We start from the raw sequence: 15847 nt of genomic DNA on the forward strand, positions 1-15847 counted from the left end.
ACTTAACAATGTATTATTTTTCACAATGCTGCAATCCGGGTTGGACTCAGCTGAGCTGTTGTTCTTCTCCATGTCACATCTGCTGTAGGTATTCACTCACATGCTTGAAGCTGGGTGGGTTAGAACAGCTGGGGCCTGGCCTAGCATCTCTTTCTCTCCTGTTCTCACAATCTGCCTAGCTTAGGCTTCTTTATGGTAAGGTGATCTCAGGATATTTGGGCTTGTTACCTGGTGTCTGGCTCCCAAAAGAGGAATTGGAAGCTGAAGATCTTTTAAAAACTGGTCTGCAACTGGCAACAGTGTCACTTCTGCTGTGTTCTTTTCATCAAAAGCGAATCATAAAGCCAGTCTAGATTCAAGGACAGAGAAAACACATTTTATCTCTTGATGTGAGAAACAAAGTGCACATGGAAGTAAATGGGAAAAGGTGAGGAGTTGGTGGAAGATTTGATGGCAGCCATTTTTAGAGACTAGCTCCACAGTGTCTACAGCAAGACTTTCCATCTCCTGTAAGCCCTGTTCAAACTCTATTAAAGTGATCAAATTCACTATAGGAGACAACTAAATAACTGAAATAGTTTGTATATTAGTGCCTGCACAAATCTCATGTTAAGTTGTAATTTCCAGTGTTGGAGGTGGGGCGTGGTGGGAGGTGATCTGATCATGGGGTCAGGTTTCTCATGATGATTTAGCACCATCCCTTTGGTGTTGTCCACATGATAGTAAGTGAGATCTGGTAGTTTAAAAGTGTGTTGTATCCACCCCTGTCTCGTACCTGCTTTCACCATGTGATGTGACTGCTCCCCTTTTGCTTTCTGCCATGATTGGAAGCTTCCTAAGTCTTCCCCAGGTACAGATGCCACTCTTTTCTGTGCAGCCTACAGAACCATGAGCCAATTAAACCACTTTTCTTAGAAATTACCCAGTCTCAGATATTTCTTTATAGCAATGCAAGCATGGCCTAATACAATAACTTTAGATTCAGTTTTGAGGTCTGCATCAAGATCTCTGAAACTTCACAAGGACAGCTTCCACACCCCAATTCACTTGAATGTAGTTCCAGTCAATGGTTATTGAACACTTACCAAAAACAATAGCTTATTATTAGCCTTTTTCATTCATTCAACTTCATTTCTCCAAAACTTCCCAGGTCTGCTGCCCTTGTTCTTACTACTGGGCCTGTTGCCACATGACATTGTAAGCCTGGAGCATCACATGCCTGGAGTGTCTGTTTCACTGTTCCTTGTTACCACTCTTGGAATAGGCTTGGAACAAACCCTCACATCCTCTCGGAATCCTAGGTAGACTCATGACCAGTGGTGGATACATTTTTGGGGCTCCTTCCTATCTACAGTTACTAATTCTTCTTGCATCCTCCTACCCTCACCTCAGGTAAACACTTATTTTGCTTTCATACCAAAGTAAATTTAGTTTTCATTTGTATTTCATGTTATTCTCTATATATGTGTAGAAGCAGCCTGGAGCTTTGATGTGCTCAGCTGTGCCAGCCTTACCTTTATTAGAATACTAGACTCTTGATGGAGGATGTTATCTAGACTTAACCAAGATGGTTTCTAGACAAAACTCATTACAACTATTGTGGTCTCAGAGTATTTGAAGTATTAAATGGTTTCAGTTGCTCTATCAAAGGAACAATGGAGTTTTCAATTATATGTTATATTCTGAAACTGTCTCTCAATAGGAACTAAACCCAAGTAACTTTAGACTTTAAATGTATTTTCCTTTGTGTATTAATAAATTATTGCTTTATAAAATTGGTGGTGGAGAGGTAATTTTTCTTTTTCAAAATTAGAAAGTTAATCACAAAATAGGCTTTAGTATTTATCTTAAAGGTCACACTTTTGGAGGTTAGTTTTACAAGAAGAAAACCAAAACCCACAGTTGAGAAATTGAGTTGAGAGTTAATATTCTTTACAGGAAATTCCTGTAAAGGAAACCAGCTTACTCACTTTTTCAACTAAACCCAACCACAAACTTTATCTCGTCAAGGAGGTTGGTCAGAGAAGAGTTTGAGTTGCTTCTTCTTCAGAGCACTTCCTAGGGAAAGAGGTAGTTTATTTGATTTTCCTCTGTATGACCATCCATTTCACAATGTCAATGGTCATTTACAAAATGAGGTTTTCCTTTTTCCTCCAGTTATAACCCCTTATTTTTGAGCTGGTCTGAATAACATGGCTACTGTGTCTTCTCCAGGTATCTCTCTGGATAGGAATAAATACAGTAGAATCCTTTGAAAATGGATATTTTCACATATTTTCCTTCAGATACAAAAGCTGGCAGTTACTGAAATAAGGACTTGAAGTTCCTTCCACTTTTTTTATGTCTTAAGAGCAGGAAATAAAGGTAAGAGAGCAGTACTTCTTTTTTTTTTCACTAGATTTCCTGACCAGAAAACATAAGTTGGGAGAATAGCTTAAATAATTTAAAAAATGAGTTGCTAATACAATTGCTTTTCAAGAAATATTTTAGAATAACAAAATGGGTTATTTACTAACAAAATTTACATCTCCATGTATACGGAGTCTTCACTTAAAAAAACTGATGGTTATAGAATAAACCTGTTTAAAGTGCTTTGAGCATTTTACAGGAAGGGCTAAGAGCAGATTCAAGATGTTTGCCAAATTTGAATGCCCATTTAAACTTAACTGTAACATCTTTGATGGCAGGTAGTACAGCCTCATGTTCTGTTATCCCTAGACAATGGGATCTAAAGCCACCACGGAGCATCTGAGAATCATAATGATATTAGTTGAATTAAGTACTGTCACTATTAGACGAGACCAAATCTCTGTCTGCAGGTGTTCTCCGTGTAAAGTGGTTTAAGTCTGCCTTTGATGGTGACATTTCTGTCCCTGGGTCTCAGATCCCCGTTGACATTGCTTTCTCCAGCACTTTCCTCTCTCTTCCCCGTTTCCCACCACAAAGTTTTGTGGGGAAAGTTTGGTTCATTATTTCTCCCAGAGACAGCTGAAGGTGTAGACTTGACCAACTGAAAGAGAAATCTTCATCCTCTGACAAAAGATACATGGTTCTCAAAAAACGCATCTGGAAAATAATTGAAGAAGAGATTCTGTAGATTCTCCCAGCGCTGTTGGGCTCTCAATTCCTTCTGTGAAGGACAGCATATGGTGATGGGGAAATCAGAAGCTTTGAGACCCTCTACACCTGGATATGAATCCCCCTTCTAATACTTACCAGGTATGTGATTATCATTGAGAATGGGCACTGCCATTCCAAGCAATGTGAGCCTTGGTTGCCCATCTGTAATACGAGAAGGACAGCACCCCGCTTCACTTTACAGAAAGTAAATGAGTGCCACATTGTTTTATTCCCATAAGCAGAGTCTGAAGCTTGCTCTGGCTTAAGTTGCCCAGTGCTCAATAAATGATGTACTCTGCATTTGGGTGGCTCCTTCCGATTCAGTGAAGCATTTTAGTGATGGCAGCATGGAAGACATCACGCAGACATTAGACGGCCTTCAAAAGGTAGATATTAACAAGCAAGCCACACAGTGTGGGTGTGTTGTCCCACATAAATGAGACTTCCAGAATGGGCTTGGGCTCACGTTGGTCAGTTGCCTACAATGCTGGCAACAGCTACTGTAACTCAGCACTGACCCACCTCCCCAAGCTCTATGCTTATCCCTGAGCAGGGCTTCCCAAAAATGTCTCCTGGATGAGCATGGTGGCTCTGACACTTGTTTATAATGTAGGTTCCATTGCTCTTCTCCTTGAGAATCTGATTATCTGATTTAATAAGTCCTCGGGAATCCCAAAAATCTGCATTTGTAATAAGTGTTTCGGGTGATTCTTATAATCAAGATGATTTGAGAAACACTGTCCCAGAGTGAAAGCTGCAGCCTGCAATCAGTCTCAAGCAGCCGGAGGTCTGAGGCCAGTGGGTGGGTGGGTGCATCAGTAGACAGTATCTGTCATCTCAAGGTTGGTGGAAATTCCTGAGGGCTGGAGACTGCTGGGCATTGTGGTAACTGATTTGCTATAGGCTTGGACATTTAGACATAAATTGCGGGATGGTAGAGCTGGGATGATCTTAGCAATCAACTGGTCTTATGATTTGCAAGTCAGGGAGCTTTTTTTAAAATTACAAATATCCTGACTTAAACATCAGAAATTCTGATTCCCTCATTCTAAGGTGGAGGAACTACTGATACAGTCCACACATTTCACTTTTCAGATAAGAAAGCTGAAGTCCAGAAAGATCCTAAGTGACTTAACTGGAGTCACACAGTATGTGAATCACCATAATAGATTGCTATGTGTTTGTTCTGACAGCTCTGGAAGTGTTTGTCATTTTTTCAGAACACAAAATTTATTACTAATTATTCATTTGGCACTCTCCTAGAATCAGGATATATGATTTCTGAAACGGGATCTCTGCTCTTCAGGAGTTCCCAATCTAGTGGGAGGACAAGGTGTAAGGAACAACTGATCTACTGCACCACAGTTAAATCCTGAACAAGTCATTACTGAGCTCCTGCTATTAGCTAGGCATTATTCCTGCAGAGAGGCTGCAGGACTCAGAAAGACAAACTCAGCTCCTGCTGGGATGGAACTTATATTCTAGTTGGGGAGAAGTTTTAGGAATAAGATATTTTCAGACAATAATATGTGCTAAGACAAAAGTCATTTAAAATGAGTAGCAAGAAGGGAGAGAGGTGCTTCTTTATCCAGGTGGTCAGGGAATGACTCTCTGAGGAAGAAATCAGGTAAGACATTAGAGAGCCAAATGCTACAGCATTTGTCCGTGGTGCTCTGGAATCTGTGCTTCATCACATGGGTGGCGGGAGCCGGTGACGTTTTGGGCATGGAAATGAAATGCCCAGGCTTGCTTCTTAGGAAGATGTGTCTGGCGGTGGAGTTGGAGGACTGTTCTTTCAGAGACTTTGTGGACAAGGGAAAGGCAAGTGGGGAGACCATATCTTTAAAGGCCGTTGCTGATCCTGCCTTGTTCCTTGATTGCAGTCCTTGTAAGAAGAGCTGTCAGTTGTCAGCAATGGGGATAATGCAGTGACCTTAACACCTATCCCTGGCATTCTGCAAGGGGCATTGCACAGAACCCCCTTTCTTTCTTCCATGAACACGCCTTGCTCTCAGCAGACAGCCAGGTCAGCATCAGCAGCCAGGTGGTAGCATCCTGTACTTTCCTGTACTTTCTGGCTCCACCTGGACAAAGTGGTCTGAGCAGACTTTCCTTTTCACCTGCATGGTTCTACCTGCCTCCTGTCCAAGATTAATCTCTCCATGGTATGAGGGACCCCACTTCTTCTGACTTCCTGGGAGAAAGCAGTCCATGCACCCTCTCCTCACTCTCACTTGTATTTGTCCTCACTGACCTGCTGACACATTCCTCTCACAGTGGAATCCTGCCCAAGGCCCTCTCATCTCCAGAAATGAGCAAACACTTCCCCCGTCTTCCTGCATCATGCAGCCTGTAGAATGCGTGGTTCTTCCCCGCTTCCCACATTCCTTCTACTCCTCTCTCTCCACCCTGAAGTGCTCCGTTATCTCACCCCAGCTGCATATGCTGAGCTTTTGGTGGCCAAACCAAGACTCTTTGGTGGACACTTTTCAGTCCTTCTCATGCCCAACTCCTCTGCAGCTTCTGAAACTGATGTCTAGTCTCTCCTCCAAGCTTTCTCTGTCTGGATTGCCAAGGTGGTCTCTCTGCTCTGCTCTTTGCATTCCTTTTAGGTTTGTCATTCTTTATTTTCCATTAGCCCTGGCCTACTCTTAAAGGCTGAGGTTCCTCAGGGAAGTTCATCTGCCCTCCCCTGTGGGGCAACAGAAACACTCCAGGCTTGTTACAGATGCCCCAGGCTCCCTCCAGCTGCTGAAACAGAGACCCCGCTCTGAGCCATATCCCTCCTCACCCCGCTGCCCTGGGAATGCTCCAGCTGTATCCCCAAGATATTTCAAGTAAGTGGTTTGAAAGGTCCCATGACTGCCTTATCAAGAGAGGGGACACAAGTCCTTTGGACACAGCCCAAATCTGATTCTCTGGAGGGGACCTGCTCCCCCTTTCATATTTGAAAGAGTTGATAGTGATGCCATCCAGTGACAACTTTCCCTCTTGCATGTGGGGCAGGGAGAGGCAGGTGGCCTCTATTCTCTAATAGCATAGGCTAGTATATGCAAACATTCTCAAATTTTATCAATAGGAGCTATATCTCTAGCTTTCCTAACCGTGAAAAATCTGACATTTTTATTCAACTTGGGTCATTTTTTCAGGAAAAGTTAAACATAACTCTTTCCAAATTACTCATGGAAATATACATGCTAGGTGAGCACATCAAAGAGAAAAAGATTAATGAGGGGAAAAATGGCATTAAAAGAACACACTGCATAGAGCCTAGGGATATCGGGAGTTTGAGATGATTTGTAAGAAATGACACAAGTGAAAAGGTTGCTACACACCACTGGAAATGCTCACGTAAGTTATAGGCAAGTGAAGGCCGGTTTGGGTAGGACTTGCCCTTTCAAAGCTTCCTGTGTGAGTTGCACTTTGTTCACTGGTTCTGACTTCTTCATTTCCCATTTCTTGATTTACAGAAATGAAGGGGATACTCAGGGCAGAGTTCTGAATCTCAAAACACTCTACTCTGCCAACGGAATGAAGTTATTGGAGTGATGACAGGAACACGGGAGAACAATGCTCTATTTGGGCTGGATATTTCTTTGGCTTGTTGCAGGAGAGCGAATTAAAGGATTTAATATTTCAGGTAGGGGTTTTCACTTTTCGTGTTAGCACTGTGAGTCTTTGGTCAAACGTAAAGTGATGGATAACCTGATATATTAGCAGTGTGATATATTAATACACAACCTTTCCATCCTACTGTTAAAAAGGGACTGAGAGGAGAATTATTGGGGCGAACAGCTTTCGGCTGATACCAAGCATTGTCGAGGTACCCTGTTACTGTGGTTGAGTGTTCAGTGAGATCAGCTGACGAGGGAGGAGCCAGGGTTCTACCATCTTTTCCAGGAAACCAGGGCTGCTGCTGGTGATGCTGGAGTCCCGTGGGAGGGAATTAGAACAGGCACTTCCTTTCCCCTAAAAACTGGACAGTGAAGAAGAAAGACACACAAGGAAGCTTAATCTCTTGTTAAATCAAGTACTAGATGTAAATATAAGCTAGAATTCCATTTTCTAATGTGTTTCCATGTTGTTTTGTTTATTATGATTTTCAGGTTGTTCCACAAAAAAACTCCTTTGGACATATTCTACAAGGAGTGAAGAGGAATTTGTCTTATTTTGTGATTTACCAGAGCCACAGAAATCACATTTCTGCCACAGAAATCGACTCTCACCAAAACAGGTCCCTGAGCACCTGCCCTTCATGGGTAGTAAGGACCTATCTGATGTCCGATGGTACCGACAACCTTCAAATGGAGATCCATTAGAGGACATTAGAAAAAGCTATCCTCACATCATTCAGGATAAATGTACCCTTCGCTTTTTGACCCCAGGGGTGAATAATTCTGGGTCGTATATTTGTAGACCCAAGATGATTAAGTATGTTCCAAATACATTTCTATCTGAAAACATTTCCAAATCCTCTATTATCTAGACAAAATATCTATGTTCACAGGGTCTTGTTAATTTCCTAGGAGCCCCTATGATGTAGCCTGTTGTGTCAAGATGATTTTAGAAGTTAAGCCCCAGACAAATGCATCCAGTGAGAATTCCACATCACATAAGCAAGACCTACTTCTTGGGAGCACTGGCTCTATTTCTTGCCCCAGTCTCAGCTGCCAAAGTGATGCACAAAGTCCAGAGGTAACTTGGTACAAGGTAAGAGTGAATTCTCTAAAATTAATATGAGTATTGTTTTTGTGGTATCTTCTTCATGGGCTTTTCATGGAAAAGCGTATTTGAGAATCTGAGGTATACAGCTTCTCAAAAACTGGCCCTGTGCCTCTGCAGGAGATCTGACTTTCTAAAATAATCATGTCCCCTGGGAAGCCAGAGAGCTTGATATTCTAATTATTAGAGGCATCCTATTGATCAACACCAAAGAAACTTCTAAAATTCAAGTATATTACGCATGAGGTTAGACATAAACCTACTAACATCTGCTGATGTAGGAAGATAGGTTCACTCATTTTCACTCTTAGGAAAGCAACAGGCATTGAAAAGGGGAAGGGAGCACTCAACACGTAAGTCTTGAAGGGTTTGTGAAAGATACAGGAGCCTGAAATACATTCCCAAAAAGACAGCTCTTGAAGGACAGTTAGGACAAATCCAAAGTGGGCCTGAGTGACAGATGTCTTGCACAGGTGAGATGGAAAGGAGTACAGTGCAAAGAGAAAAAGGGAACAAGAGCAAGTTTCACAATGACTTTTAGCTATGAACCACATGTACGTGAACTCCCGTAACAAAAGCACTTCATGTTTCCATCATGTTTTATAGTGTTTCCAAGTGCTAGCAGATGATGAAATGCTGCCTAACCATCTCCTCCAACAGAGCCCCCTGTCAGTTGACTCTTGGGTGATGGAATCCAGGAATAGAATCTAAATCGCTTCCTACAGTTGCAATAACTATTTGAAGTCCAATACTTTGTCTTCAAAATTATGCAGAATTTTGTATTCAACCTCATAATATATGTGTTTGTTAATATAAAAATATCATTCTAAATTGCTACTGATTAAAGTCAGAAAGATGAGTTATGCTTATCTAATGGTTTAATGCACCCCAAATTTTAAGAATGAGAGTCTCCTGGGGATACAGTTACCATGGTAAGAGGAAACATTTCCCTACTTGATTCCTGAGACTCCAGGCTAATAGGAGGACATATGTTATCACATCCTTTATAGAAATAAATATACAGGGTGGACGAACGGCATGGGGTATGGTCTCACATTTGTGTTTTTATATGACACTGAAAGAATGCTGGTCTCAATAAAACCCTAATTTCAGAAACATTCATTTCATAACCTCTAAAATGAGGTTAGTAAGAAGAGCCAATAGTTTTGTTCATTATTTTCAGTTCCCTCTCAAGAACAAAACTTCCTTTGGTTCAAAGTATCTGTCATCCAGGATGGCAGCTGTCTTGTTGTCTTGGTGGGCTGTTCTCAAGCCAGTAAAGCAGTCTTGTCCCCATTATTTCAGATGAAAATGTGTTTGGCTTTTCAATGATCATACATCTGAAGTGAAAGCTATGAATTTTTACTTTTCAGGTGAGCACAAGTTGCATAATAGTTGCCAGCTTTCTGCAAATATTGCTTTTATAAACTAAACCCTAAAACTGTGTGACATTCACAAAGGGAAGCTTTGTTTCACTTCCCTGGGGCTTTGACTACAAACGTCAACATGTGTTTAATGGTGAACAGGCAGCCACCCTAAGGATAGGTGAACAATGGCTGTTATTAAAATTGTACCTCTGATACACATTTGGACAGGTCTTGGTTTTGTAAATTACACATATGTATGTGTGCACTCACACATACATATGCATATACAGGCACAAAGTAACCTGGAAATCACAGACCTAATGGCAGTAGTACATCATTAAAAGTGATGGCATTAGGCAGGAAAACACACCTAATGCCTTTTTCCTTCACGCTAACCCCCAGGTTCTCAGGTGGTGGGTGAGTCATACCTATGACCCATCTCTGAATAGATGAAGCTGACACTGGCTGAGAAAATGAAAACATGGCTTTGTTGAATTAAAATGAAACTGCTCTCTAGGGATGCACCCACCAGATACACAGAGTATACAACTGAAATAAATCCCTGGGCTTGGAGTCTCTGGAGCATTCCACAATATTTTTAATTGGCAAATTAAAAACAGGCTTGCAGATTGTTAAAAAAATTTTTTTCAACTTCTTTATTTTAAAATTATTTTTAATTAACAAATCATAATTGTATACATTTACAATAGATTAAATGTATACAATACATTTAATGGTCAATAGATTTTTAAAAAAGATGCCAAGAACACACAATGGGGAAAGGATTACCTCTCCAATAAACGATGTTAGGAAAACTGGTTATCTACAGGGAGAAGAATGAAATTGTATCTCATACCACATACAAAAAAAAGTATTGATGTGATGTTTTGATATATGTATACAATGTAGAGTGATTAACTCAAGCTAATTAACACATCCATCACCTTGCTTACTTTTTTTGTGGACAGACATTTGAAACTTACTCTCTTAGTTATCTTGAAATGTGCAATACATTATTGGCTATAGTTATCCTGCTGTGAAATATGTCTGAAAACTTATTCCTCCTATCTATCTGAAACTTTGTACTCTTTGACCAGTATCTCCCCATTCACCCTCTTCTCCCCACCAACCAAACCTCCGCTAATCATCATTCTACTCTCAACTTCTATGAGTTCAACTTTTTAAGGTTCTATATATGAGTGAGATCTTGCCGCATTTGTCTTTCTGTGCCTGGCTTATTTCACTTAGCATAGCTTCCAAGTTTATTCGTGTTGTCCCACATGATTGAATTTCCTTTTGTAAAGGCTGAATAGTATTTCATTGCGTACATGTACCACATTTTCTTTGTCCATTCCTCTGTTGATGGACACTGAGGTTGATTCCATATCTTGGCTATTGTGAATAGTGCTGCAGTAAGCATAGGAGCGTAGTTAACTCTTTGCCATATTGATTTCAATCTCCTTGGATATGTACCCAAAAGTGGGATTGCTGAATCATATGGTAGTTCTATTTTTAGTTTTTCTGATGAGCCTTCATAGAGTTTCTCTTAATGGCTGTACTAATTTACATTTCTACCAACAATGTACAACAGATTAATTTTTTTGATAAAAGCCACTCTAACAAGTGTGAGGTGATATGTCATTGTGATTTCAATTTGTATTTCTATGATGATTAGTGATACTCAGCATTTTTTCATATAGTTGTTGGCCATTTGCATCCTTTCTTTTGAGAAATATCTTTTCAGATCTCTTGCCTATTTTTAAAATGGGCTATTTGTTTTCTTGCTAATGCAGTGTTTGAGTTCCTTATATATTCTTGACATTAACTCCTTATCAGATATATGGCTTGTAAATATTTTCCCCATTTGGTGGGTTGTTTCCTTTGCTACACAGAAGATTTTTAGTTTTATGCTATATCATTTGTCTATTTCTGTTTTTGTTACCTGTGCTTTCAGGGTCATATTCAAAAAAATATTTGCCCATAACAGTGCTGTAGAGCTTTCCCCCTATGTTTTCTTTTAGAAGTTTTACAACTTTAGATCTTATATTTCATTCTTTAACCCATTTTGAATTGATGGGTTGTGTGTGCTATGAGATACAATTTCATTCTTCTCCCTGTAGATAGCCAATTTTCCTAACACCATTTATTGGAGAGATAATCCTTTCCCCATTGTGCGTTCTTGGCATCTTTTTTTTTTTTTTTTAAATCTGTTGACCATAAATGTGTGGGTTTCTTTCTGGACTTTCTATCGTATTCCATTTGTTGATGCGTCTGTTTTTATGCCAGTACCATGCTGTTTTGATTTAAATGGCTTTGCAATATATTTTGAAATCAGGGAGTGTGAAATATCTAGCTTTGTTCTTTTTGCTCAAGATTATTTGGTTATTTGGGGTCTTTTGTGGTTCCATATGAATTTAAGGGTAGTTTTTTGTATTTCTGTAAAAAATAACGACATTTTGATAGGGTTTGCACTGAATGTGTAGATCACTTTGAGTAGTAAGGACATCTTCTCAATATTAATTCTTCCAATCCATGGACACAGAATACCTTCATATTTATTTGTGTTTTCTTCCATTCCTTTTGTTAGTTTTTTTATAATTTTCAGTATATAGGTCCTTTACCTTCTTGGTTAAATTTATATCCAACTATTTTACTATGTTAGTTCCTATGGTAAATGGGCTTGTTTACTTAATTTCCTTTTCTGCAGACAGTTCGTTATCAGTACAGGGAAACACTGCTGATTTTTATATGTTGATTTTACTTCCTGCAATTTTACTGAATTCATTTATCACTTCTAACAGTTTTTTGGTGGAGTCTTTAGAGTTTTCTATAGATGAGATCATGTCATCAACAAATAAAGGCAATTTTACTTGTTTTTCTACTAAAATGCTTTTTATTTCTTTCTCTTGCCTAATTGCTCTGGCTAGGACTTCCAGTACTATGATGAAAAGAGGTGGTAAGAGTGCACATTCTTGTTTTGTTAATCTGCTCTTAGAGGAAAAGATTTCAACTTTTCACAATTGAGTGTAGCTATGGGTTTGTCATATGTGGCCTTTATTGTATTGAGGTACAGTCCCTCTATACTTAATTGGTTGAGGGTTTTTACCATGAAGGGTGTTAAATTTTGTCAAATGATATTTCTGCATCGATTGAGATCATCATACAGTTTTTATCTTTCATTTTATTATTGTAGTCTATCATATTTATTGATTCATGTATATTGAATCATCCTTGCATCCCAGGGATAAATCCCACTTGATCATGGGGAATGATTCTTTTAATGTGTGGTTGAATTTGGTTTGCTAATATTTTGTTGTGGATTTTTGCATCTGTATTTTTCAGGGATACTGGCCTGTAATTTTCTTGTACTGGCCTTTTCTGGCTTTGGTATCAGAGTGATGCTTGCTTCATAAAATTAGCTTGGAAGTTTTATTACTGATTCAGTCTCCTTATTCATTATTGGTCTGTTTAGATTTTCTGTTTCTTTATGATCCAATCTTGGTAGTTTGTATGTGTCTAGGAATATATCTGTTTCTTTTAGGTTATTCATTTTATTGGCATATAATTGTTCATAGTAGTTTCTTATAATCCTTTGTATTTTTGTGGTATTGGTTATAATGTCTGCTCTTTCATTTCTGATTTTATCTATTTGAGTGTTCTCTTTTTTCTTAGTCTAGTTAAGAGTTTGTTGATTTTGTTTTTAGTTTTTTCAGTAAACCAACTCTTAATTTTATTCATTTTTTCCTATTGTTTTTCTAATCTCTGTTTCATTTATTTCTGCTTTTATCTTTGTTATTTCCTTTCTTCTGCAAACTTTGGGCTTAATTTATTGCCCTTTTTATAACATCTTTCTGTGTTTCATTAGGTTGCTTATTTGAAATCTTTCCTGTGTTTCGATGCAGACATTCATTGCTATAAATTTCCCTCAGGACTGCTTTCACTGCATCCCACATGTTTTAGTACACTGTGTTTTGACTTGTTTGTCTCAAGTTATTTTTTAACTTCCTTTTTATTTCTTCTTTATCCCATTGGTTGTTTAGGAGCATTTTGTTTCATTTCTGCATATGTGCATATTTTCAAAGATATTTTCTGTTTTTAGATTTCTACTTTTATGCCTTTGTAGCCCAAAAGACACTTGATATGACTTCAATTTTCTTAAAGATTTTAAGACTTATCTTGTAGCTGAACATATCCGTCCTGGAAAATGTTCTATGTGTACTTGAGAAGGATGTGTATTCTGCTGCTGTTGGATAGAATGTTCTGTATATGTCTGTTAGGTCCATTTGGTCAAAAGCGTAATTCAAGGCCAATTTTTGAAGTTTATTTTCTGTTTAAATGAGCTGTCCATGGTTGAAATTAAGGTATTGAGTTTCTTACTATTATTGTATTGCAGTCTACCTCTTTCTTCATTTAATAAATGACTTATGTATTTAAGCGCTCTAATATTGGGTGCCTATGTATCTACAATTGTTATATCCTCTTAGTGAATGGACTCTTTATCATTATACAATGATCTTTCTTGTTTCTTTTTATAGCTTTTTACTGAAAGTCTATTTTGTCTGATATAAGTAGAGCTATCCCTGCTCTCTCTTGGTTTTCATTTGGATGGAATATCTTTATTCTTTTTTCTCTTCTAGTCTATATGTGTCCTTATTAGTAAATCTGTTGAAGGCAGCATATAGCTGAATTTTTAAAAACCCATTTAGCCTTGAAATGTTTTTTGATTGGAGACATATTGTAAATGGTTTGATTAATCCATTTACATTCAAGGTAATTATTGGTAGATAAGCACATGCTGTTGTCATTTTGTAACTTATTTTCTGTGTGTTTTGTAGGTTTTTTTGTTACTTTTTTCTCTGTTAGTATCTTCCTTTGTGTTTTGATGGCTTTGGTGTTACAGTTTGAATCTTTTATATTCATATTTTGTGCAGCTACTACACGTTTTTGTTTTGTGGTTACTATGAGGCTTCCATAAAACATTTCATAACAGGCTAGTTAAGCTAATAACAACTTAACTTTATATACAAAAAGTACACTTTCATTTCCTCCCCCCTACCTTTTATGGGTTTGATGTCAAATTTTACACTTGTTGTAGTTTCTGTTTGTTGATGATTAATTACAGCTAGGGTTGTTTTTATTAGTTTTGTCTATTAACCTTCATAGTAATGATAAATTGCTTTATATACCACCCTTACATTATTAGAGAATTATGAATATGACTATGTATTACCTATTACCATTGAATTTTTTACTTTCATATTTTTTGTTCTTAATTAGTAGGCATTCATTTCACTTTAGATCATTCCTTTTAGCAATTCTTAAAAGTAGACCAAGTGGTGATGAACTCCCTTAGCTTTTGTTTGTCTGGGAAAGTTTTAATTTCCCTCTCATTTCTGAAGGACAGCTTTGCTTGGTTGGCAGTTTGTTTGGGTTTTTTTCCTTTAACACTGAATATATCATCCCACTCTCTCCCGGCCTATAGCGTTTCTGCTGAGAAATCCACTGATAGCAATATTGGGACTTTCTTGAACATGATATGTTTCTCATCTCTTGCTACTTTCAGTATTCTTTCTTTGTCTTTGAATTTTTGACAATTTGATTATGATGTATCTTGGTAAACCCCTTTTGGGTTGAATTTGGTTGGCAACTTCTGAGTTTCCTATGCATGAATGTCATCTTTCCCTAGATTTAGGAAATTTTCAGCTGGTATTCCCTTAAATACGCTTTCTGACTTCCTTTTTCTTCCATCTTCTAAAATTCCTAATATGTGAATCTTGAAGGTATCCCATAATTCCCATAAGCCTTTTCATTCTTTTTTCTTTTTGCTCCTCTGACTAGATAATTTCAAATGTCATCTTTGATATCACAGATGCTTTCTTCTGCTTAATCAAATCTGCTGTTGATATTATAGTTCAGGTATTATATTCTTTATCTGTAGGATTTCTTTATTTTTCAAATACCCACACTTCAAGGAGAAGGATTTCTGTTTAAAACTTTTTTTTCTATTTCTCCATTAAACTTTTCATTTTGTTTGAAAATTGTTTTTAAAATTTATTTTATTTTTTATACAAATTTTCTTGTAGTTTCCTAAACTACTTTAAGAGGATTATTCTGAAGTTTTGTCAGTTATTTCTTAGATCTTTACTTCTTCCGATTTCATTATGATAGCTTTATTAGTTTCTTTTGGTGGTGTCTTATTTCCTTGATTTTTCATAATCATTTGTCCTTGCATTGGTGCCTAAGCAGTTGAGGAAACAGCCACCTCTTTTGGTCTTTGTAGGTGATCTTTGGTGGTAGGAGACCTTCACTATGTAGTCTAGCCTGGGATTCCAGGTGGGCTAGTTGGTAGCAATCCCAGATAAGCAGACTTTGGTGTTGAGTTCTCTAGGTGGGCTTGGCTGTTTTCTGTGCACTGAGGTCAAGTGGAATTGCTTGCTGTTCTTTGCGTTCCAGTGAGACCACTTTCTGAACTCTATGGTCAGGTTGAGTCGCTGGATGGGCTCTGTGATTGCCTCTGATCAGGCAAAGTTGCAGACTGTCTTTCCAAATAGTCTGCAACTTTGCCTGATCAGAGGCAGTCACAGAACAATACCCTTGTGTCTTCCATTCACCCACAACATGAAGGAATTGCTTAATTA

At 38.2% G+C, this 15847-nt stretch overlaps 1 protein-coding gene across 1 annotated transcript in view; it reads left to right on the forward strand.

The window, feature by feature from the left end:
- Positions 1 to 2005: 2005 nt before the first annotated feature.
- IL18RAP (interleukin 18 receptor accessory protein) overlaps positions 2006 to 15847 on the forward strand; it is a 34675-nt gene continuing 20833 nt past the window's right edge. Inside the window, exons 1-5 of the mRNA XM_054547830.1 lie at positions 2006 to 2364; positions 2983 to 5957; positions 6591 to 6760; positions 7227 to 7551; positions 7647 to 7830. Coding sequence (XP_054403805.1) covers positions 6691 to 6760; positions 7227 to 7551; positions 7647 to 7830 — 579 coding nt within the window. The 5' untranslated portion in view covers positions 2006 to 2364; positions 2983 to 5957; positions 6591 to 6690. The remainder of the gene's footprint in view (positions 2365 to 2982; positions 5958 to 6590; positions 6761 to 7226; positions 7552 to 7646; positions 7831 to 15847) is intronic.

Source organism: Pongo abelii, chromosome 12, assembly GCF_028885655.2.
Source record: "Pongo abelii isolate AG06213 chromosome 12, NHGRI_mPonAbe1-v2.0_pri, whole genome shotgun sequence".
NCBI classification, from domain to species: domain Eukaryota; kingdom Metazoa; phylum Chordata; class Mammalia; order Primates; family Hominidae; genus Pongo; species Pongo abelii.